This window comes from Anopheles darlingi, chromosome 2, assembly GCF_943734745.1.
Source record: "Anopheles darlingi chromosome 2, idAnoDarlMG_H_01, whole genome shotgun sequence".
Lineage (NCBI taxonomy): Eukaryota > Metazoa > Arthropoda > Insecta > Diptera > Culicidae > Anopheles > Anopheles darlingi.
The window spans coordinates 52,543,085-52,566,969 of NC_064874.1; the positions used below are offsets into that span (position 1 = coordinate 52,543,085).

The 23,885-nt window shown below is 38.1% G+C and overlaps 1 protein-coding gene across 4 annotated transcripts; it reads left to right on the forward strand.

The window, feature by feature from the left end:
- The first annotated feature begins 666 nt into the window (after nucleotides 1-666).
- LOC125950568 (hemicentin-1-like) lies at nucleotides 667-21,316 on the forward strand. 4 transcript variants are annotated; one of them, XM_049678674.1, is made up of 10 exons: nucleotides 667-1,230; nucleotides 1,398-1,818; nucleotides 13,339-13,528; nucleotides 13,597-13,857; nucleotides 13,969-14,165; nucleotides 15,607-17,760; nucleotides 17,832-18,203; nucleotides 18,276-18,656; nucleotides 18,730-19,240; nucleotides 19,323-21,316. In XM_049678674.1, exons 2-9 carry the CDS (start codon nucleotides 1,767-1,769, stop codon nucleotides 18,918-18,920), a joined length of 3,798 nt encoding a protein of 1,265 aa, XP_049534631.1. In that variant the 5' UTR covers nucleotides 667-1,230; nucleotides 1,398-1,766; the 3' UTR covers nucleotides 18,921-19,240; nucleotides 19,323-21,316. The 4 variants fall into 4 exon arrangements, with proteins under 4 accessions (XP_049534631.1, XP_049534632.1, XP_049534634.1 ...); XM_049678675.1 differs by having other exon boundaries at nucleotides 667-1,032; XM_049678677.1 differs by having other exon boundaries at nucleotides 667-1,032; nucleotides 1,614-1,818.
- Nucleotides 21,317-23,885: the final 2,569 nt, after the last annotated feature.

Sequence of the window (23,885 nt, forward strand, 5' to 3'; positions counted from 1 at the left end):
TTCCGTTTTTTCGCTCGCATGTTCAATTTCGCTCACACTTTTCGCTCGCATTTTCACACACTAGAGAAAAAAATCCCTTTTCGCGGCAAAATGACCGCTAGAGGGCGCGCGCGCGATAATCGCAATCGTCTAGCGGTACTGAAGTCTCTCCCCCCTTGACCTTTATTTGCGAAAGAAAAATTCGGTAAGATTCCCCTTTATTTAATTAATTATACGATAAATAATTTTCCTAGTTTTTGAATAAAAATTTTTTTCTGGCATTTTTTTTTCTGGCTGACTGGTTGAAAAAAAAAAATAAAAAAATAAACAAAAAAATTTAAAAATTGTTCCGTGGAACAAAAACAAAAAAAAAACAGCTACTTTTTTTAACATTATTTTTTACTTTATTATTTATTACTTTTTTAGATTATTTTAAACTTTTATTACTTTACCCAGCCGTTTTCTTGGAATTCTTTTTTCTCAACCGCGTTTTTCACCTCCGTTAATTTTTCCGTTTCTTCGCGTTGTTGCCGCATTTCTGGACTTGTCTGCTGTGTAGTGGTGAACCATGCGTAATCGTGTGCGTGAACCCACTAGCCTTGGGCTGTACGATCGTGTAGCTACACGAAAAGCGAAGGGTGTGCGTGCAAAGTCGGTTGCGCCGCCCAGGTTCCAAGAAGAAATTCCGTTTTTTCGATCGGCAGCGTTTGGAGAAGGCACTTTTGCCATTTAGCGTTTCAGCGTTGGTTTCGACCTTTCATCAATCTTTTATTAAACAAGTGATATTAAGTGATACCAAGACGTGATAAATCGAACGCAATTGTGGTTGTTCTGATCATCTTGTTTTAATGGTTAACTGTACTCAGAGGGAACAACGGAATCAGATAATTCTCCATAGTGGCACGGAATTCCGCGAAGTAGCGATCTCAGACGATCGTGAAGGAAGTGAAACGGTTTAGCACTAGTTACTAGAGCAAACATGAATTGATGTGAATGTGAAGTCAGCGCAAAGGCAGCAGTGTGGTGAAGAAAACAGCATAAAGCAAGAAATGCGTGAGTGGGAGAAAATTTGCACCGAATTTACGGATCTTTAGCTCGAAGTTAGTGTGTGCTTTTTGCAACGTATACTTTTTATACTTGTTTGCAGAGCAGTAGTAATGTGGAAAGTTTAATCATCTCGTCATCAATTCATTAGCACCGCTGAAATGTTGAAGGAAAAATTGGAAGTTAGTCGCGTGAATTGATATGGCTGTAAGTGGTTTCAAATATTGAATTGCTGTTGGAATGCAACAGCTAGTTGGCAAAGTTTAGATAGAAGCGGAATTGCCCAAATGGTCATTGGTAGATCTGACTACGTGTGTCGATTAAAGTAAACGGCATTGAGCAATATCTAATGCAACCTTCACGAATTAATTTAGTGAAAGCGATAAGTGCGTCTTTAGGTGGCTATACGAGCTTGGTTTGTATGTGCGTGTGGGATAGTGAACAATACTGCAAAATGTGCCATGCTTGCTTAAAGGAAAAGTAAAATATTGAATAGGTGATTCAGTACTATCAACGTACAAGTTTACAACAATATATCCATGCTGATGTATCTTAAATCTCATTCTCTCTAAACACGGATGTGCAAGTAGAGATTGTTAGCGCAACTGTGCTAAAAACAAAAGTTAAATCGCATAACAATAGGACGCCTTAAAGTTATTTGGCCTCTTGAAATCATTGGAGACGTTATAATAACAGCAATAAAGAAGAAACGGATCAAATGTTCTAAAATTGGAAAACACAACATGAAATCAACACGAGCCAAACAAACGATGGATTTTCACTGGATCCTAACAGGTAAGCAAGGATCACATTTAATTTTGATAAACATGTAAAAATGTTCTCCGTCAATTACAAAAAACATGCAAAAAAGTTCCCCGTTATGGACAAATTGGAAGGACAAATTTCAATAGATACTGTCATTGGTTATCATTTGGCTATTTGTTAAACTTTATTTTAGACTCTCGGAAATGATAGTAACTTTGTTTTTTAACTCACAATCGCATAACAACAACTTTACGCGTAAATTTACAAATTCATGCCAAAACGTTTCATTTTAATCCCTACACGCTGTCAAATCTTTGGCTTTTTTTCGTTTTTACGCATCGTCTGGCAGGGCCTATTGAATTCTTCCATAAATCTGTCAGTACACGCAACTTTATCGCTTACCGGCCGTCCACACCACCAATTTTTTGGGGATAATGTATGGCGGAGCCCAACAAGTAACTCCAAATTTTTGCAGCTACGTGGGTTACCATGAGTGACATTTGCATCCAAGTGAGCGGCGGTTGCATGCAGCTTGTTTCAGTTATCTCCAACAAAAACATGTTTTGGATACGTAACCAAAACATTTTTTTGTTGGAGATAAGAAAATTGGGGTTTTTGGTAAAATGCGGCCCATTATCGATATGATAATGTCCCAATTTTTGCCCGATTTTGAGCGATCACTCAGGCACTCACAGAAATGTTTGGCAAATAAATTTGTATTGTGGACACTCTTAGACCCAATTTTGGTAAAAGACTGAAATAGGCGCCCCCACTCACGGTGAGTTACTGAGTGACCGAAAAAATCGTTAATTACCACTTTTTAGATAAGCAAACCTTCATAAAAATATGAGGAAACGTAAATAAATGTATTAGGGGAGGGGGCCTTTTGGCCAAATATTTATGGTAAAAGACTGAAATAGGCCCCCCCACTCACGGTGAGCTACTGAGCGACCGAAAAAATCGGTAATTACCACTTTTTAGATAAACAAACCTTCATAAAAATATGTGATAATAAAAAAGGTAAAAGACTGAAATAGGCCCCCCCACTCACGGTGAGTTACTGAGTGACCGAAAAAATCGTTGTTTTACTGATAAAATGTAACGGTAAAAGACTGAAATAGGCCCCCCCACTCACGGTGAGTTACTGAGTGACCGGAAAAATCGTTGTTTTACTGGGAAAATGTAACTTTTCCACACCACCCCCTCCCCTAATACATTTATTTACGTTTCCACATATTTTTATGAAGGTTTGTTTATCTAAAAAATGGTAATTAACGATTTTTTCGGTCACTCAGTAACTCACCGTGAGTGGGGGCGCCTATTTCAGTCTTTTACCCAAAGCTTCTTAAAAATATGTGGAAACGTAATTTAATAATTGTATTATTATAAAAATATTGTAAGAGCTGCTGAATATTCAATTTTCAAAACACACTAACATGCCTTAGGTGATCGTTATGATTGTCATGCCCGCTTCATTGCCTTTCATCAATCACGTGCAGATTGTGAAAAAGTCTTCCCATTGTAAAAACAGTTCATGCTGATCAACATTCCGTGGTCTACTATCGGGATTAAATAAGTTGCGAGCAGCTGTGAAAGTTTCGTTATATGGCACACGCTTCACGATACAGTGCTGGAAAATGCTGAAAGAAAGGTGCCCCAAATTCGCAGTTCATTTTCATTTTGCGTTAAAACAAAGTTTGCCACTTCTCTTGATAAATGGTAGTTCTAAGTGTTCGAAACTAATTGAGCATTCTGTTTCTTCTGCTGTTTACAAGTTCATTTTTGGTACACAATACAAGATTCGGTATTCAGATGGCTGTGAAAATTGCTAAGGTTTTTTTATTCCCATTTGTTTTTATATTTGTTCATGAATGCATCCTTTCAAGAGTATTGTGTGAAATGTTTGGATCGATCAAACCAAAACTAACAAAGGTATTGATTTTTGATAAACCGCAATGGCTCATTTTATACATGGTCTTAGCCAAGGTGTTTTAAATAGAAAGGTGGCTTCCAGTGGAACAAAACCCCGATCGGATTTTAGAAAAGACTTCAGAGTTTGAGAGTGATGGGACTGTTTATGTTTACTTCGGGAAGGCTCTTTTCTTAACGGTTTTCGCTTTTCCGTGTTATCACGACACTTAAAATTCACAAATAGTGGCACGAAAGTTAAAGTATATACTAGTATTCCCAAAGTTCTTCCTAGTGTTTCAATATGGTATCGGTCCGTACGTCTTGCCACCCGGCCTAGAATCAGAGCTAGCGTTTCTGGACCGTGCTCGCTGTAAAACAGTACTCGGTCGCTCGTTTGATATTAAATAGAGAAATGAATTACTTAAACATTCGAAAAAGAGTGAAATCAGGTACTTTACCTGATAAAACCATTAAACTTGCCCATGTCGTCTGTTTCTTCTTCTTGAAACTCACGTGGCTTTGTTGATATAGAGAGACCGGACACCACTGTTAAACCAATTCAATTTGGTGACCTGTCAATGCGGCTTTGACGCCACCTTTCTATTTAAAACACCTTGGTCTTAGCATATATACTACTGGACCAGTCGATAAGAAATGTTGAACACTTAAACTGTACACTGTTTTTCAGGTAGCCCCGTCGAGTAGTCATAAAAATTGTTGATACTTTTTTTTAATTATGTAAAACTCGATTTTGATGTAACTCGACGGAGCCACGTGGATAAACTTATCATTCAATCTAACGAAAGAATAGTGATTTACATATTTTCGATTATCCAGCAAAAAGCTATGATGGCCCGGGCCCCGAAAGAGTAGATTTTTGCAGACTCGCCTTTTTAGATTGGATGCACAGAACGTAGCTTTTAACAAATGTTCCACAAAAAACGAGCAGATATTTTTGAAAAGCTGTAGTTTCATATAAATATAGATCAATAAAAATTAAATGGTTTCTTCCCAAAAAATCTTCAAAAATTAGACTTTTAGTCCCGAATTAACCTTAGCCGCCTACCTTTATTAATTATGAAAAAATAACGAATGTTCCGGGTGTAATATTTTCTATTGAAATCTCTTATAATCTATTGAAAAAAAAAATAGGGTTCCACCACGTTGTTTTCAGCTAGGCTTTCTTGGGACAGTTACGCAATTATATGCATTTTACGATACGATTACGATTCTACAAAAATAATTTGATATCTGAATTTGATCTCAAAATTGAAAATAAACGATTGAGCTTTAATCAGATTCTTACTGAAGAGTGTAGGATCATATAATGGCTTCAACGAAAGGATGGTCGCTATAGCACTACTGCGATCGAAATGAAAGGCATCCATAGAACTGTATGGATGAGCACATCTGGCGGATAACAGCTTTTCATTAGGAAGAGATAGGTCATTCGAATGCCTCACAAAATGGGTCTCTTTGTATGGTTTTAAAAAAAAATCTGTAACTCATATACCTGCATAATGCTGATGATTTTCGTTATTTTATTTTTTATCACATGTATGGAGCGCACATGATAATAGTGTGGTAGAAAAACGAGTGTCAAAAAACATCAAGGCGGCAGATGACGGTAGAAAACCGTGTACCTGATGGTCGGTTTCGTTCTGACCAACATTTCATTAATTTTTCATTTTTTTAAACTTTCATTTCCTAAAAAAGATCGTGAGGCGTCTTACCTTGCGACTGCATACGGATTAACCGGTTTCTCATTCCACTGTTTGGACAATTAATCCAGAGATTTCCTAACACCATAAAGCGATGATAGAAACATTGTTTCGTTGCATGGTGATGCCTTAACCCTCATCGGTCTCTCCACAACTACATCGAATCTGTTCTTGTGTATGCCTGCATATACACAGATGTTTAATACCTAGGTAAAAAGGCGCTAAAAGTAAAACTAACAACCTTTGTTATTGGTTTTATTCATTGGAATGTTTTTTATTGATAAAAAATGGAAACATTAAAAAAATTTAAAAAATAAGTAGTGAAAACGGCAAATAAAAATCATTAGCCGTGGCCACACGGAGCGAAAATTTGCGCGCAAATTTGCACATTAATGCCAAAATGTTTTCGCTTCGATATGTTTACATGGCCGGGTTGAGGAAATTAAAATCGTTTTTTTGAAGAAAAGGATTGAATACACTAGCAATGATCACTCACTGTCGATGTAAACCACAAAAAGAACATATTGTGAGCCCTACCGTTTGCAAAAAGCTTTTACGCTAGGTTTTACGCTCCACGGACCAATAATCGTTTGACAGCATGTAAACGGCAAGCGTAAACGTTTTGGCATTAATTTTTTCGTTTGCGCTAGAGTTTTCGCCCCGTGTGGCCACGGCTATTGTTTTTAAGAAATATGCGAAAAATCGGAAAAAGCCAATTTCTCAGGATTTTTTTTTTATTTTTTGAGAGAGATGTACCTCGCAAATATCATATCGATGGTCAGCACAAATGAATTTGGCACACAATCCGCAACGTTTAGCAAAACCGTTTTTGTTAGTTTTGTATTTACAGACATGGCAACGGTCTTTTTGGTAGTGCGTGTCAAATGGCGAATGGGGCGGGCATTATCATAAAACATTAGCAGCATTAATATCAGTCAGTCTGTCTTGTTTTGTTTATTGCAATGTGTGGATCAAAAGAGCCATTCCTATTGCTTCAATATATAGCAGACGACGAATATTACTATTGCATTTTTAATTTTGCCATTCCGGAATATATTTTTTTTGGTACCTTACGGGCGGGATTACGGAACAATTCGAACAATGTAAAATAAATGCATTCAGAGCACCCACATGCTTGGTGTGATGTGATTACAGAAAACAGCCATTAGCTAACGACTTATTTTCCTATGTTGATACAAATGCCCTTAATTATTGTGCAAAATTTGGGCGGAATCTATCAACTCGTTTGTTTACAGCATTTTTTTTTAAGTAAGTGACGATTTTTGTTTTATGGCTTAAATCGACTAAACACGGATGCCGTGAAGGGGCAAGTTAAGTTTTACGGAAAGGAAAAAGTCACAGGGAACTAATTCTGGTTAATACGATGGTTGTTCGATGATATTTTGAGAGTTTTAGATCGAAAAAACAAAATAAAATATAAATAACAAGGCAGCATTGGTCTAACCACTTTTGAAGGCTTTGTACCACTCATATGCATGAGTTTTCGGTAGAGTATTATGACCAAAGGCCTTAATGTATACGTGTGTGCCAAACGGCACACGACATTTAATTTGCAAAACAAAACTAAGCTAATTCTTTGTTCAACGTCGTCATCCATGATAACAAATCGCCGCTCATTACTGACATCGACTTACTTAAAAAAATGTTGTAAATACAAGGGTTGACGGATTCGGTTCAAATTTTGAACAATAATTAAAGGCTGGTGTACCAATCTAGGAAAAAAAAAGACTTGATCCGACTGCTTAGTTAGATTTAAATCAACTATTCCCGGTACTTTCTTGACAGAATGAATTGAAATTTACAACCTGATTTATCAGTAGGGTTAATTTTTTGGGTTGTAACGTAATGTATAGTGAGCATGGGCACTGCATCATCACATTACACTGTACAAATTGAGCGAAAAGAACGTCAAATCAAATGCTGGATCGTTGTAGTGAGTGGTGAGATGTGAATCTTTAAAACCAGTCAGTTGACGGCCATCTTGGTATGTAAAAAAACAACTCAGGTAATCCCTTCTCGTTTCTTAGGATTGGTGTGTTGAAGAGAAACGCAACAGGTCAAAAGAAAAACCAGTTTGTAATGGGCTTCTTTGTGCTTTGCAGTCTGTCCCCCTATAGGATAGGAGGCTAGCTTGCCTGGCCACCATCGGCGAAAGGGGGTTCGACAGGTAAAACCGGTTTTTGGGACGCGAGCGTTGAGACGCATACATGAAACTAGGGATAAAAGCGGCGAACTGTTGAGAGTTCTCAGACTACAAACTGAAGAAATCTTCCAGGCGGGTCGGTATTCAAGCAGATGACATCGTGATACTCGGAAATCCAATACACGACGATATAGGTTTCGGTAGTCTAGGTCCAGTATTGTTAAATATCCACAGAACACTAATTTATTAATTTTAATATTAGCCTTTTCATGCTCTCTTTTTCATAATTTTTATATCAGCTTTTTCATGCTTCAAATTCACAGCAGATTACGCGAAGGTTAATCGTAAACACACGCAATACACGCATAACACCATATCACTATCGGCAACTTATCAAATCATGATAAATAGTTTAATATACGCACAAAACGATGATTGCCGGAATATTGGTAAAAAACTGAAATAGTCTCCACTCACGATGAGTTACGATGAATGACCGAAAAATCGCTGTTTTACTGATAAAATGTAACTTTTCCTACCAACCCCCCCCCCCCCCCGCCCCCCACCGGAATTTATTTCCTTCCTTAATGCATTTATTTGCGTTCCACATATTTTTATGTAGGTTTGTTTTTCAAAAAAGTGGTAATTAACGGTTTTTTCAGTCACTCAGTAACTCCCCGGAATATCACCCCAGTCATGCCAAAACACATTGCAATTAAAAGTGCAATGATGGTTTGTTTGCGTAGGTTGCTACTGGCGGTTCAGAACCTGCTCAACCCATAAGATTTTGCATGTTGTGTAAAATCTGATTGACAGTGCTTCATTCATTCACGTGCAACATTCTTTCGTAAACAAATATGTTGTGACTGATCAAAAAGAATTTTGCAAGCAAAATATTATTCATCGTATAGTATTTTTCTGTTTAGTGCTCGCTGCATTAGAATAAGTCATCATTGATGTCTCCAAAAAGACCAGAAAAGAAGTATTTGTTATTCTTCCGATTTCCAATCTTCCTTCAACTCTGTCGGTTGTAATGACGGTATTTCGTGCAAATTGTCTTCGCGAACCGAACAATAATATTATGGTGTATTGGGGGCTTAAGGCCACATTAAGCCTAAGATATCATCAGGCTAAGGGAAAGATTCCTGAAGAAACCAATTTTGGGAGGAGTTGATTCGTCTATACAAAAATTCCAAAACCTTGACCACCTGATGGAAGGAACATAAAAAATGGACGGTAATATGAAACAATGGAATCGATGGAAGGAAGAAGCATTCATTTTGTATCGGTTTTATATTATTATGAAGTTGTACGTAGAAAAGGTATTATTATCGTCGTTGTAATCGTTATAGCGTTTATATGAAGCGCTGCTGCAGTTTTTTTAAATAATGTTTTTAGGTTTCTTTTCATTAACAGAAATGTAAGAAAAAGTTTAGAATTTCAAATACTATGAAAAAGTAATCATTTGGCTTTTTGTTTTTATTAAATGTTATCGCAGAAGTGTTTCAAAATCGGTTTAGTTACTAAGGGAATTTATATATTAGTCTGAAAATCAAAAAATTATACATTCCTTTTATAGTTAAACTTTAATAGTTTTCGAATGATATTCCCGTAAGTGTACGGTTAATGCATTTAATCATTAACCTAGATCGTATTCACCAGAATTGGTTCCCTGTGAATTTTTCCTTTTCTCAAAGCTAAACTTGCCGCTTCGTGGCATCTATTTTGAGTCGATTTAAGCCGTAAAACAAAAATCGCCACTTCTACTGACATCGACTTACTCAAAAAAAAAATGCTGTAAACAAATTGGTTGACGGATTCCTCACAAACATTGCACAGTAATTAAGATAAAAGTAATTATTGATAATGTAGAAAGACTTTTGCATCAGTCTTATCCGGTTTCATTGCGTTCTCCTCTCTGAATGGTGAAGTTGAGGACGCTAATGATGTTGGCTTTGGTTGGTAGAGAGAGCAAGATCGGGCGTGCGAATGATCGAATGAACAAGCGAGTGGACCATGAAGAAAATCGGTCACCCTGTTGTGTAAAATGGTGACGTTGCCAGCTGTAACGTCCGATATCATGGCAACATGGCAGCTGGCTCGTACAGCTTGCTCTTTGAATCCACCCAACCGATGACATGGGAGGACAGCGCGTGGACATAATGTGGGGAAGGCAAGAAGGACTGAAGCAGAAAGGTAATACAAGCAGGTCACATGGAAAGAGGAAGCCAGGAGGATCATAATTTATCGTCTTGGATGGCCATTCTTTGTACTATCGTTAGGGAGAGATCCGATAGCCGGTTCGGAAAGAGGTTTCTCTTTTGAGCCACGTAGAATTGCTCTTATGCTGGAGCGACGCTGGTTTTCTTTTAGAGCATGCCCTAAGGCGTGACACTTACCAGGTGTGGTTCAAATGGAGATCGACACACACGTGGTTTGCGTGCTGATCTGTATCAATAATTTTAAATTTTCTTTTTGCGTCTTTCGTAAAAATTTGGAAGCATGGCAGTAATGGCAGCAAGTGAACAAAAATTAGTTGCATCCAGAACAGTGAGACAGATAGAACAAAGGAAGAGTAGAACTTACAGAGCATCCCAGAACACGTATCACCATACTTACTATCAGTAGTTCATCATTTTTATTTATTTGGCCTTTTTATTTTGACCGATAGACTAGAGATTCCATTTGTTTTCATTTCACTGCATGCTGGGATCTGTGCGAGGTGTAAAAGGAAAGGGGTACGGGATCACACATTTTTGATTACTGCGACAGTTTATAATTTTTGCTTCGGTTGTATAAAAAAATTGTTGAACTTGTATAAAAAACATAAAATTGTAAAATTGGTAATTTTGATTATGGTAAAATATCCAAAAATGAGTGTTAGTTATAGTAAGTGAAAACTAGTTTTTATTACCAAAAATATGCATGTACAACTTTTTGGCAATATTTTCAAAGTAAACTTTCTCGAAAGGGTTCAACTGGGACAGTGTCGTAAATAATTTGCTCAAATATATCAAAATAAACGTCGATATATTTAAATCATGTTGGTGCTGCAAACTATTGAATTGTACAGTAATAATGTAAACAAAGATGATTGATCATTTTTACTTTACTCACCCCTATTCTGGAGCACCTTGTACAGGCTTCTCCATCAAATGCTTATACAGCGACATGGTAGAAATATAAGCTTTCAACGGGGTAAACCGTCATATAATTTGATCCGATCGCAAGGGATCTGACACTCTAATAGGACAACCTGTGTTCCTCTGGTTTTCCATTAACTTGCATATAACTAGCCACCGAATTCTACACATTTCTCAGGTTTCTAGTGGGTGCTATCCGGTGTATCCGAACTGAATCTTTTCTTCATTTTAAGAGTCAAACCATAATTGCCTCGTTTTCCATTTCTCCATTTCCATTTTCCTTTTTTTCATCGGACCCTTCCAACCATTCTCCTGGCGTTGCAGTGGGGTCAATAAGAAAAATAACGGTTCTTTATCAGTGACAAGAGAAACGGTTTGCAGCGAACGATGAATTGGGCAAAACACTGCAGAGAGAAAGCACGCTTTTGGATTGGTGACAAATGACTATAGCAACGAGAAAAGGAATTACGGTTTACTCCTTCCAAGATGAGAAGCGATATAAAAGTTGATATAAGACCGATTGATGTGATAAGTTGATTTATTTCATATTTACGACATAACAAAGTCACCTTACCAAAATTGTTGATCAATGGTTATAAGTAAGATCAATTTAAACAAAATAAAGTTCACTATTTTGTTTAAATGGAACTTACGTTAATTTCTGGTCAATTAAAGAGATGTTTGTTTTTTGTTTGTTTTCATATTCTACAGCATCTTTTCAAGAATACATATGTTGAATACATTGACATATGTTTAAAGCATAAATATAAAAAATTAGAAATGAGAAAAATCAGAAAAAATAAATTTATTTGAAATCCATGTGAAAAAATAATACTGTTAATTAAAAAATAAGATTGTTTGGAAGGGCAATAAATTCCAGCATCCGAGATAATCTGGAGAAATTGATTTAAATTTGACTTTTGTTTTTAACATATATAAGAACGGGCAAGTAGTATGTTTAAATTTGGGTTGTTATTTAATTTTTCGGGATTATTGTAGAAAGATTTTTAAAATTCTCATTGAGCATCATTGTCAGAGGATCTGTACGTTATCAACTTTCGAAAGTGTGCCTCGATTTTTTATTGATTTGTTGAACTTCGCCGTTGTAAGATATTGTAAATCAAATAAATAATTCAAACGTTCGTTGTCCTATGGTATCAGCGAGCCGTACATCGCTCCCGGTGTGCATTAAATAATCATTTGGTCAATATCATGTTGGGGATAGCTTGGGGATAGCTTGGGGATACATTTATGTAGGACCGGAAACCGGGCCTGAAACAAGACCGTAAAGAATATTGGGAGTTGTCAAATAAAGAAAAACGGTTTAGGGGAAGTGGATTAAACATCACAATTCACCCGATTTCCTTCGGCGGTACGCAGTACAATGAAGGAGGATTAATTTTATCTCCCCGCGTACCAGGTGAAAAGTAGTTGTCGGCTTACTATAGCAGATAATCTGCGTCATTCAATCTAGCGTTCCGAGATGAAAACGCAGAGCGTCTATTGTTTCGCGGTTCGCACACTTAACAACCCTCCACCCATCCACAAATTCTCAAAAGCATAGAGTTTTAAGTCTTTTTGGAAAGGAAAGAAGAAGCATATAAGGGGAAGAGAAGGCCTAAATTACTCCCTTAAAACAAAGGTTCAATTCAAGTTGGTGAGAAAACGTCTCAGAAGTTGTAAGAAATCTTCTGGGCATTAAAGAGTAACAAAAAAAACTGAATAGCAGGCGTGACTGAAGAAGTTTTCGTTGCACCGGTTGGGTCTGAAAGACCCTTATGAGAGCGCCTGGGAAATGTGCGCGAAAAATTCTCACGCTCAGCGAACACCTCGTTTGCGTTAAAGTAAAAATTAACATTTTTGTTTTATTTCTTACGTTTTTGCACCCACGACGACCATTGCTTTTGTTCGATGTTCATGGTTAGTCAACGAATGCGAGACCTTCTTGGGGGTTAAAGCGACGGGCCGTTGATTAGGCTGGGGAATGAAAAGTTGCGTTGAAAAAGAAAAAGTATACATGCACGTTTATATGTGTATGTGAGTAGGGCTTTATATTTACTTTGTTTGTTCTTACAATAATTATCAATGGATTCAGATGCCAGCATATTTTCTTGGCGATTCTCAACAACACCTTTTGCATTCAATTTCCCCTTTTTTATTATGTTCACAGACGCATAGCTCTTTCACATGTTTACATGGGACACATATGGATAAATTTTTACTCTCGCGAACCATCGAAAGCATCTTATTGTTTGATCGGTTTTGGTCCGATATTTGTTCCTCACGCACCTATGCTATGGTATTCCATAGCTATGGTATTCCATAAAATTGTCATCATCTGATCATAGCCAGTTCTATAGGATCTTCCAAAGTTGTTTCCCGTTTCCTGATGGTTTATATTCTGTTATGATTGCTATTGTTGCAATCGATAAGTATATTCTCTATTTTATAGAGTATATTTATATATAGTATATAAAATAACCAAAAGGAATATAGATATGAAATTCCTTTCAACATGTCAATAAAAGGGGTTGAATAATCCAACTACTTGACATAAATAACAATTGAATTCAGTATTCGTTATTTTATGGTTTTATTATTTTCTTAACAGCTACATTGGTGATTGGTTTGGCGATGGCAAATAAAACAATGGACACGCGAGAAGGCGAAGATGTTACGCTCAAGTGTCGCTTCAATGAACATTTCTCGGATCGTGAATATTCGTACTACTGGGCACAACAGTCTCCTAATAAGTATGATAATGTCGCAATAAAGAGTGATACCTTCAACCCAAACTACAAGTAAGTTCCTAATACATGCACTCGACTTGAGATTAAGAAAGTTTTCATTACTCTTTTGTACTTTGCAGAATCGATTACCGTCCCAATCAAGGCATCTACGATCTTCAAATTTTTAATGTGTCTTATGTACGCGATAATGGGCGTTTTGAGTGTCGTATCAAACAAATCGGCAGTGATAATACTATTTACGAAGACTATTATAACCTAACAGTTCTGACACCTCCTCAGCCTCCCTTAATCTTTCCGGGTAGTGAAACTACTGCTACAGAGGACAAAAAGCTAGAGCTCACTTGCAGCAGTGTCGGTGGATCACCCGATCCAACAATTTCGTAAGTAGAATTCACATAGTCATGGGTATTATGGTTTCATGTACATTTACCTTTCGACATTATGAGTACATAGTTAGCTTGGATATAATATAAACATTTGTCTTATCGCAGTTGGCATCGCGAAGCAAGTACAACACCTTTGATGGCCAATCAGCTCTATGGTGGATCACGGGACATGCAGACAACTAGCACCCTGACGATTATTCCACGCCGCGAAGACGATGGGGCGACCTTCACCTGTGTCGTATGGAATCGAGCGCTACCGGAAGGACAACGATTGGAAACAGTCACGACATTATCAGTAAATTGTAAGTAATCATGACCGCAGTCGAACGCAACAGCTAGTTAGCGGGCCGCACCACACAAAAAAAATCATTTAATTTTATGAACACTACTGGTACTGCAGACGGCAGTTAATTTATCAACAAAGCACATCATACATCATCTTGGCTGATGATAAAGAACTGTTTAGTGGTGAAGCTTATCCTCTACGGTATTACCCAAATATCTCGTCAACGTATTAATCAAGCCAGCGGAAATATTTTGTTAAGGATATTAGACGCCTGTATGAAAATTGCTTGTCTATATATATAAATGAAAGTTGCGTACTTTCGAACGCCCATAACTTAAGAACTGCCGAATATCGGTGTTCGTGACTCGACGATTGAAAATATCTCGATTTTCCGTATTATGCTTCAATTATTATCATTGTTGTTTGGGGAAAGTGTGGATTTTTTTACCTCCTACTAAAAGTGCAATCGAGTACATCCTGAACTGTTAGTAATGTGTGTGCACATTTTAAATGTTTATACATAATTTTTTGGTCTTTGGCGAAATTTCGAAAATTCGAACTATGCAAATTGCCTGAGTGTGCTTAAACCGGTCTGAGCTAAGCCTTCTAGGATAAAATTCAATTAAATTAATTTCAAACGGCTGGCAACGCCCCCCCCCCCTGCGGTCAGTATGGCAACTACTGTTCGGTGAACTGAGCCTACCAGTGGATTTTCAAAAAACCATTAAAAAATAATTGTTTGAGAAATGAGAAGAAAATGATTGTTTGAAAATTTTGGAGTATTAGTTTTTTTGTATGGAAAATCTAAGAAAAAGTTCAAATCAAAGTTTAACAAAAAGTTACGAAAAATAGTTTTGTTTGTAAAAAAGTTTGCAATTCTCGTCATTCATCATCTAACTACTTTTTAGCAGAATTATTTGCTTGGCAGCATTTTTTTGTTTATGCGAAGGATACATTTCCACATAATAAATGCCGGAATGAGATCGACAAAACTGCGATTGTTTGACATAGTATCGTTAAAAATATCAGCGACTTGGTTTGCATTTTTACTTTTATCAAAGCAAAACTATAATAAACGTGATTTTTTTTCAGTTGTGACTTTTGTGTTTAACAAGTGGTAAAGCTTTAACAAATAGTATAGATTGTTTTAAATGGAAAATGCCACTTTCCTAGTAGTTGTTGTCTAAACTATAAATTTGACTTTTTTTTGATAATTACTTCACGATAAATCGAGCACTGAACACATCTACCAAAAAAATGATTATTTTTGAAAAAATGATTACGTTAGTATTTGAAGTCGGTAGTAAATATTTATCAAGCAATTCGTCTTTCACTTTTTTTGAAGGTGGTTCAACGAATTTCATTTCAGATGTTTTCGATATATTGATAAAGATAAAATGGTTTCTATAATTATTAACGTATTTTATCAACTTCTCGTTTTTGTTTTAATATTGTAGATTATCCACGAGTAGAGATTGGCCCTGAAAATCCACTAAGTGTAGAACGAGATCAAACGGCAAAACTTGAGTGCAATATCGATGCCAAACCCAAGCCCGAAACAGTCAAGTGGACACGGAATGGACGTTTCATCTCATCACATCCTACCCATACGATCCACCGGGTGTCACTGCAAGATGCAGGTCGCTACACTTGTTCGGCCGATAATGGGTTGGGTAAGATAGGCGAGCAGGAAATTACACTGAATGTGTTGTATTCACCAATCGTACAAATTGAAACAAAGGCCAAGACTGCCGAAGAGAAGGAAACGGTGCATATTAAATGTAACGTTACATCAAATCCGCCGCCAGTGACGATCGAGTGGCTAAAGGAAGGAGACATTGATTTCAGGCGTAGCGGAGATACCCTGGTATTGCGCGATGTGCGAGCAGAGAATGCTGGAACATATGTTTGCCGGGGTATCAACATGATGAAACCGTATGGTGGCAAAACCCTCGAGCGTGAAGGTAATGCATCGGTTGTACTCCTGGTACGTCATCGTCCTGGGCGAGCTAAAATTACGCCAGAAAATCCTGTTGTACACGTCGGCAATAGTGTCAGCTTGATGTGTAAAGCAGATCCCCCAGGCTATCCCGATCCTCAGTACCGTTGGTATCGCGATGTAGGTGGTGAGATCTCTACTACCGTTATAGCGCAGGGGGCTCAGTATCTGATACCGAAGGCAGGGCTATCCAGTGAGGGCAAGTATCATTGTCATGCTAGCAATGAACTCGGCAATGGTGACATGGCAAGTGCGACACTTGAGATCCATCAACCACCGCAGTTTCTAGCCAAGCTTCAATCGAACATGATAAAACGCGCGGGGGAAACTGATTTTTTCGTGACGTGCAGTGCAAAGGGAAAGCCTGAACCTACAATCACCTGGTTTAAAGACGATGTGGAACTCACTCCCGAGCTGCTCCGTTACGAGGTAAAAACAAACGTCGATCGCGGACCGAATGGCATGATAACAGTTCAGAGTATGCTTAAATTTGCTGGAAAAGCACGTCCGAATGGAAACGATCTGACATCAACTGATCGTGGGCAATATACATGTCTGTACGAAAATGAGGTCAATAAGGCAAATTCAACTATGCAACTTAAGATTGAACACGAGCCGATAGTGCTACATCAGTACAACAAAGTTGCAAACGATATCAAGGAGACCGCAGAGGTGCTTTGTAAAGTGCAATCATATCCGAAACCGGAATTCCTGTGGCAGTTTGGTACGAATTTACTAAGCGCTGGTGGAAGTGGGCATTATGAGATCGTTACCACTGCTGACGGCAATGATATATACACAAGTGTATTGAAAATTGGGAATGTACGTCATCAGGACTACGGCGAGTACCATTGCCGAGTGTCAAACCCTCTCAATACCATCCAGGTGCCGATTCGCTTACAACCCAAGGGACCACCAGAGAAACCGACAACGTTGAAAGCAGTCGAGCTAGGATCAAACTTTGTCATCTTGTCCTGGAGTCCTGGATTTGATGGAGGTCTAGCCAATACAAAGTACTTCGTTTCTTACCGTAAAATTGTCATTCCGAACGAAAGCCTAGTGACAGAAGAATGTGCGGCTGTAGCGGCTAGTGGTGCCGAATGGATGGAGTTTGATTGTCAAAGGGAGATTCCGTGCACTATCAATCCACTGGATCGCCATCAAAGCTACATTTTCAAGGTCAAGGCGCTCAACACGAAAGGAGTTTCCGAACACTCCAACGAGGTGACAGCAACAACTAAAGTGGAAAACGTTCCGATTCCACTGAACGCAGCTTTTGATCCAGAAACTAAGGTACTAACATTAAAAATCGCAGCCACATGCCTGTCAATGGTGGCTATAGTTGAATCGGTATTGTACGGAGATACACCAATGGCTGCATGGCATATCATCGAGAAGATCGATCTGTTGGTGGACGGGCATGAGCCAACTTATCGCGAGACCGAAATAAAACACTTTGTGGCTAATCGGCGTAGTAATGGACGCTCGCTAGGTATTAACTCCCTTGAAGACATTCCGTTACCAATTGAAGATGAATTAAACCCACGTGTGCGAGTCAAGCTGTGCCTAAAAATCAACCATGAATATTGTGGTGACTACCTTGAAGCAGACAGTAAGTTGAAGTTCACTTTGAACGCAAACTAGTAAATTGATTCAACTTATGTTTCTTATACTTTCTTACAGTTGGACCATCACTTGTTCAAGAAGCATCATTTGTAGAGGTGCCAACACTAATAGCTATAATTGTCACATCTATTGTTGCTGGTTTGTGTGCGATTTTGTTGGTAATGTTCTGCCGCTGCAAACGGCGTAACCAAATGAAAGAGTCGAGCGTCAAATCGAAGGAATACGACATCGATTCGATACATCCGTCGATTGTAGCCCAACAAAACCAGGCGCCTCCTCCTTATTACTCAGCTAGTAGTTTAGAAAATAAGGCTCTGGAACACTCTATGGACCTAGCTATGGATTCTAACACGGCGCTATACGCCAGTCAACAGACATACGGATATCATCAGCAAAATGCAATAGTACCTCAAATGCCACAAAATGATTGTAAGTAGTTAAGTTATATATTTTCGCGAAACAGATTGTTACTAAAATGTCACATGTTTCTTACAACCGTAGGGTCTAACATGGGCTACGTCGAAAACTCTTATTCAAACTCTAACAATGGTGGTAGCGTCAACTCTCAAGACTCAATCTGGCAGTTAAAAATGTCAGCGGCTGCTTCCAATTCGGCCAACCTTATTCCGCAACACAACTATTTGGAGCAGCAGATACAACCGAATTATGGGTACGATCCAATGACGCATGGTGGATACGGTGCTGTTGACGATTATGCCCCTTATCCGCACATGATGACCGCAACTGGCAACAGCAGTCAACATGGTGGTGACGACTATCATCACAATCTTCGGAATAGTCAAAACCCGTCCCGTCAAGATTATTGCAGCGATCCGTATGCTTCGGTTCATAAGCCGAAAAAACGCTTAGATCAACATATGGGTATGCGCCATTTCTATTAAATATATGTTTCATTCGTCCTTTATTATAATACAATCATACTGATCTCCAACAGATTTTGTTGCCGAATCTCCTTATCATGATGTGAGTGGGCTGCCGGATCCATATATGGAACAGGACGAAGCTAAATCCCCCGTTCAGAATCAGCATTTGTCTTTGAGCTACGATGATGCGCTTGCTATGGAGAGCGGTTACTCTACACCTAATTCACGCAACCGGCGCGTTATACACGAGATCGTTGTGTAGAGGTTATTATGATACACAATACATCAGAGTGTATTTTATGAAATGAGCCACGACCACGAAATTTTTCATCGAAAATCGATGAAAAGTAACAACTTGCAACGAAACCGACATCGAATATACTAATCGTATGGCAAATACCGATCTAACACTACGAGGAAATAGGGGAACCAGAAACAACACACAGTCCTCGTATTGGACCTTTTATATTAAATTGCTAACTTTCAATTGCCACTGTCACACAATCTGGTACCTAGCCATATTTTGCAAGGGATGAAGGGAGATGAAGGATGATCTCATAACCCAAATCCTTTCTACAAGTGGTAAGTATCAATGTTTCGATCTTAATTTTGAAACCAGCAATCGTTTTAAACGCTCGCTTTTGCTTTCCTTTCGGATTTTTAGGCAGGCAGAATGTCCATCAATGAGTGTAACGACTGTAAACTGTGATTGTACATATAGAGTTCATACTAATGAAAACAGGAAACAGCAAAAAATAGATAAAATTGTCCGAGCTTTGCGAGGAACTGATAAAATTGCCCAACTGGTATCGTCCAATTTGAAGTAAGATACTTAAAGATAAGTTAAACGCAACGAACGAGCTCAATGGTACTAAGTTTCCGAAGGTACAGCAAAATAACTGAACCGAATCTTAAATATTGAAATGAATAGAGAATGAAGTGCTGAATGTGCCATTAGCATGTAGTACAGAGCTTGTAAGGTCAAGAACGAATGCAATTAAATCCTGCCAATAGTTTTTGTGAGACTCGGTTCGATTTGATGTCACATTACATCCCGCAAACCACTGTAGAAAGAAGCGATTGTTTAACATAAACAGAAACTATTTGCATTCTCAATTGCAAATATTATAGGAGGCATTGGAATGGCTCTACTTTTCTTCGCATTATCCAGTATTGCAATTTCGAGCCGGTGTGTTAAAGAGTTCGTGTCTAGCAGTGCCATGTTTCGTTTTGTGCCAATCCTCCTCTTATTTACAGCACAAGAGACAAAAACACATTCCCAATCGACTCATGAGAGGATCAAATCTCACAGGAGAGTTCAAATGAATTAAAATTATCTCGAACATCTTTGTTCCTTTCCGAAACATATGTATGAGGCAATGCAGCTACGTATAGTATCAGTTTTTCACAATGCCGTGAAGTATTGTTTACGTATATATGAAAATGGTTCTCTTTTGAAATCCAGCTTCATGATATTGATATATACAGAAGAGATAAAAGCTTATCACAATAAGTATATTGTTTATTACGTAAAAGTCTTAATGTACATAGTGTTATTTGACCTTAACGACGAATGCCTTTTGGTTTTGAAAAGAAAACACAAAATAACTTTTAGATTGTATTGCTATGTGAGATTCTTTAATATTAAGGGAATTATTATTATTGTAGTATTATTTTCGGCACAGTTGCCGTGGAGAAAACAAGGATATAAAATTAGTAAGCAGAAAGCAGAAATTGAAACTATATTCTAGAATAATCGTATACTATCATATAAACGTTTTTAATTTAAGTAAATTTGGTCTGAATATTGATCATTAGGCATTGTAAAACTACGGAACGCTCGTATATTGTGGCAGTGTAATTTTTACTTTCCTCTGCTCTCTCTCTCTCTCTCTCTCTCTCTCTCTCTCTCTCTCTCTCTCTCTCTCTCTCTCTCTCTCTCTCTCTCTCTCTCTCTCTCTCTCTCTCTCTCTCTTCTCTCTCTCTCTCTCTCTCTCTTTCTCTCTATCTCTCTTTCTCTCTCATATGATTTTATCTGGTCAAATGTATGGACAGCACTCGTGTTTGTTTCAGATTATCGGACGAATCGTGAATGTAACAAATTGGAACAGAAAATAATTTTTCCATATCTATTTTTGCTCAGTACGGTAGTAACACTACATACACGGCATGTAAAATGGCAAGCATAATGAATGAGGGACATGAAGGAAACGAGCGAAATGCCATTTCTCACATTCTGGAACTCCATATAATCGCTTAGTGTGAACGGTAAAACGACGCAGAATCTGGTCCAGATAATCTCATACATGACATGTGACATTCAGTTACACGTTTTGATAAAGTTAAAAAGAAATCGAACAACATCGTGGAATAAAAAGATGTAATGAAGAGTGTTGTATGCATTATGATTACAAATAGTTTTGGTTGTATTTTGCACACTTTTTCCGTCCACCGAAACAGGAAGATGTAAATAACGACTGAGTAATGATTTTAGTGTCGTCTGGGCAAGAAAATCTCTATTTACCTTTTCCTTAATATTTCTAGCTGCAACATTCTAAATAGTTCTACATTTTAAAAGGTTATGTTAATTATTATTATAAGATAATTACAGTTAATTATCATAAGGCTACTTTCTGGCGAAAAATAAATTTTTTTCTATTTAAAATTTCCTTTTCATATTCTCTACATAGAGATAATACTATACCGTTATCCAGTAGTTTTCAATTGTGACATTTTCATCAATGGTTTTCAGGTCCGCATTGCAGGTACGAAACAAACATAGTACATCGGAATAAGAGATTATGAACAACCCTTACAAAACCTTCGCGGATTTCCTCTTTGGAAAAGGACTCCAAAGGAGTGCCAAGGCAGGTACAAAAAGAAGCAACTGAAACTGAAACGACGTCATTGGAATGATAATCGCAATCCTTTATTTGTTCGTCTCTAACAATACAATTGCAATACGATTTCCATACAAAAATACTTCAAAGAAGTGCCTAGGAATATCCTCTCGTCATAGCATGAGCGATCGAAGCATTTGTTGTCAGTTCTGAAGAAGAAGAATTCGGTGATCGTGTTCATTGATGGACTTTTAGCGATTGATGCACAGCAACAAATTCCGCACGGATAAATTCATATCGGCCCTAAAGACTAATGATGTATGTAAAATGAATATTGATGTGTATGTCAATATTTCAAAGAAACACATTATACCATGTGTTAAAGCCTTCGAACTTCGATACACCATACATACAAAATGTGGTGTTGGTATTTGGCCTCTAAGCAATCCGTTAGACTAGTTAATATGTGCGTTTGTTCAGGACAAAACCTGGTCTTCTCCCGGCAAATTCGCCTCGATTTGGTTTCTAAACGGTTATTTTCGTATGCCAAAAGGCATGTTTATTGTTAAGGAGGCGACTAAGCGGCCACCTATTGTAGCAGGAGGACATGTTGACTGTCTCAGAGCAGCTAGAGGCAACCACATATCTTTCTTTGGATAGCATATCCGACTTGTTGGTGGGCGCATTGCAGCGCCAATCGCCACCAGAGAGAAAGGTCATCATTGTACTCGCAAAGAATTTTATCATTTTATCATTGTACTCGCAAAAAAATTTGAAACCTCTATCAGTTGAACTCTAAAAGTGATGGTGAAAATAGTGAAGCTATTCCGTTCTGACATTTGCTCGTTTTAAAAACGGTAGTGCGCTACGCCGGAAATGGACATCATATGGAACTATGTAGATGCCGTGGACTTCTGTTTCGGCATCTACAGCATCTTCACTAATGAACAACAATTAGAGCATCGATAGAAGCCAAGCCAAGAAGCTCCAAAGGATGCTGAAGAGGAAGACTGACAGAAAAATGGTTACACCGCTGCGTGTGATGGTCCGGGAGGTCGGTATAACTAACCAAACCTTGTAGAAGTACCTGACGAACATAGACATATACATGCGAAAATGCCGTCCACTGGTCTCGGAGTATCAGGTAATGTCACAGCGGCAGCAGCTGAACAAGTTCGTCAACTCGATTTTCCCGGTGAATCGCCACGTGGCGATGGTGATGAACCGCGAGACCTATCTCATCCAGGATGACATCAATTGGAAAGCCACTTCTTATTTTACTTCCTGCACGAAGAAAGTGAGCGCCGTAGTGTCGTCCACCCACAAACTAACTTCCTCAAGAAGGTAATGCTGTGGCTGGCAATCAGTCGTTCGTCTTTAGCTCCGGACTGGCCATGAAAGAGGATATTTATAATAAAAAGGGCCCACCGGAAGTTGCGCCGTTTATCAAGGAACACTATAAGAACTAATAAGCGGGGATCTGGCGGGATCTGGTCCTCGAAGCGATCGTTATATGAGATGGAGTGGTTAATATCGATATGATACCCAAGTCCTTGAACTCGCCCAACGTCCACCAACTGCATCCCATCGAAAAATTCGGTGCATACTTAAATCGTAGCATCTATTGCAACATTTTTGTGGCGAAAACGGAGAAGGAATTTATCGAAAAAGCACAGAAATATCTGAAAAACAAGTGTGCAAACGAGTTTTCGACCTTCATGTCGAAAAATCCAGCTAACTACCGGATGGGTGCTCGGAATGGCACAATCATAATTTTTTGTGAAAGGTGATAAAATTACCTTCCAAATGCAGTTTACAGATTATCAATTATCTGTCTTAGTATTTTTGTTCATAAAAAAATCGATAAAAAAACCGGCAAATAAACGAAACGAGGGGCTGGATTCCCGAGCCCAAGAGTATAAACAAAAAAGATCTCCGAGCAACCGTGAAGTAAAGGTACCGGGAGGTCGCCGGGAGGGGTTCAGTTAATTCCCATCGTTCGTTCATTCATTACCTCAAGAGTTTATTTTATAGTAATTTGCGATAGTAATGTACGGGAGAAGTTGATAAAACATATTGTTCTTTTTAGTGTATGTGCTTATTAGGAAGAAGTGCATCCTCTCCGATCCGTGGAATATATTACTATGATACAAATATATATTATAACTCATGCTCTTGTAGTACTTTCTTAAGTGCATTTTCCGTACAATTGCAATAGTTTATTCTAAGAGAGCAATTATTAATTGTTATGGCTGAAATAATTTTCATGGAGAAAGTAAATTAGTTTATGTGAGGCGATGAATTTTGTGTGGAGTCTTTCCGTATAAATATGTATTTTTGGTTGGTTGATTGCCGTTTAATTACTGTGGAATATACTTTTCCTCATA

Excerpts from the sequence above, each read along its gene's own strand:
- LOC125950568 (XM_049678674.1), top strand. The coding sequence starts at position 1,767 with ATGAAATCAACACGAGCCAAACAAACGATGGATTTTCACTGGATCCTA. Across the intron at positions 1,819-13,338 it reads TTTTCACTGGATCCTAACAG|CTACATTGGTGATTGGTTTG; the intron begins GTAAGCAAGGAT and ends TTTTCTTAACAG. Across the intron at positions 13,858-13,968 it reads TCACCCGATCCAACAATTTC|TTGGCATCGCGAAGCAAGTA; the intron begins GTAAGTAGAATT and ends GTCTTATCGCAG.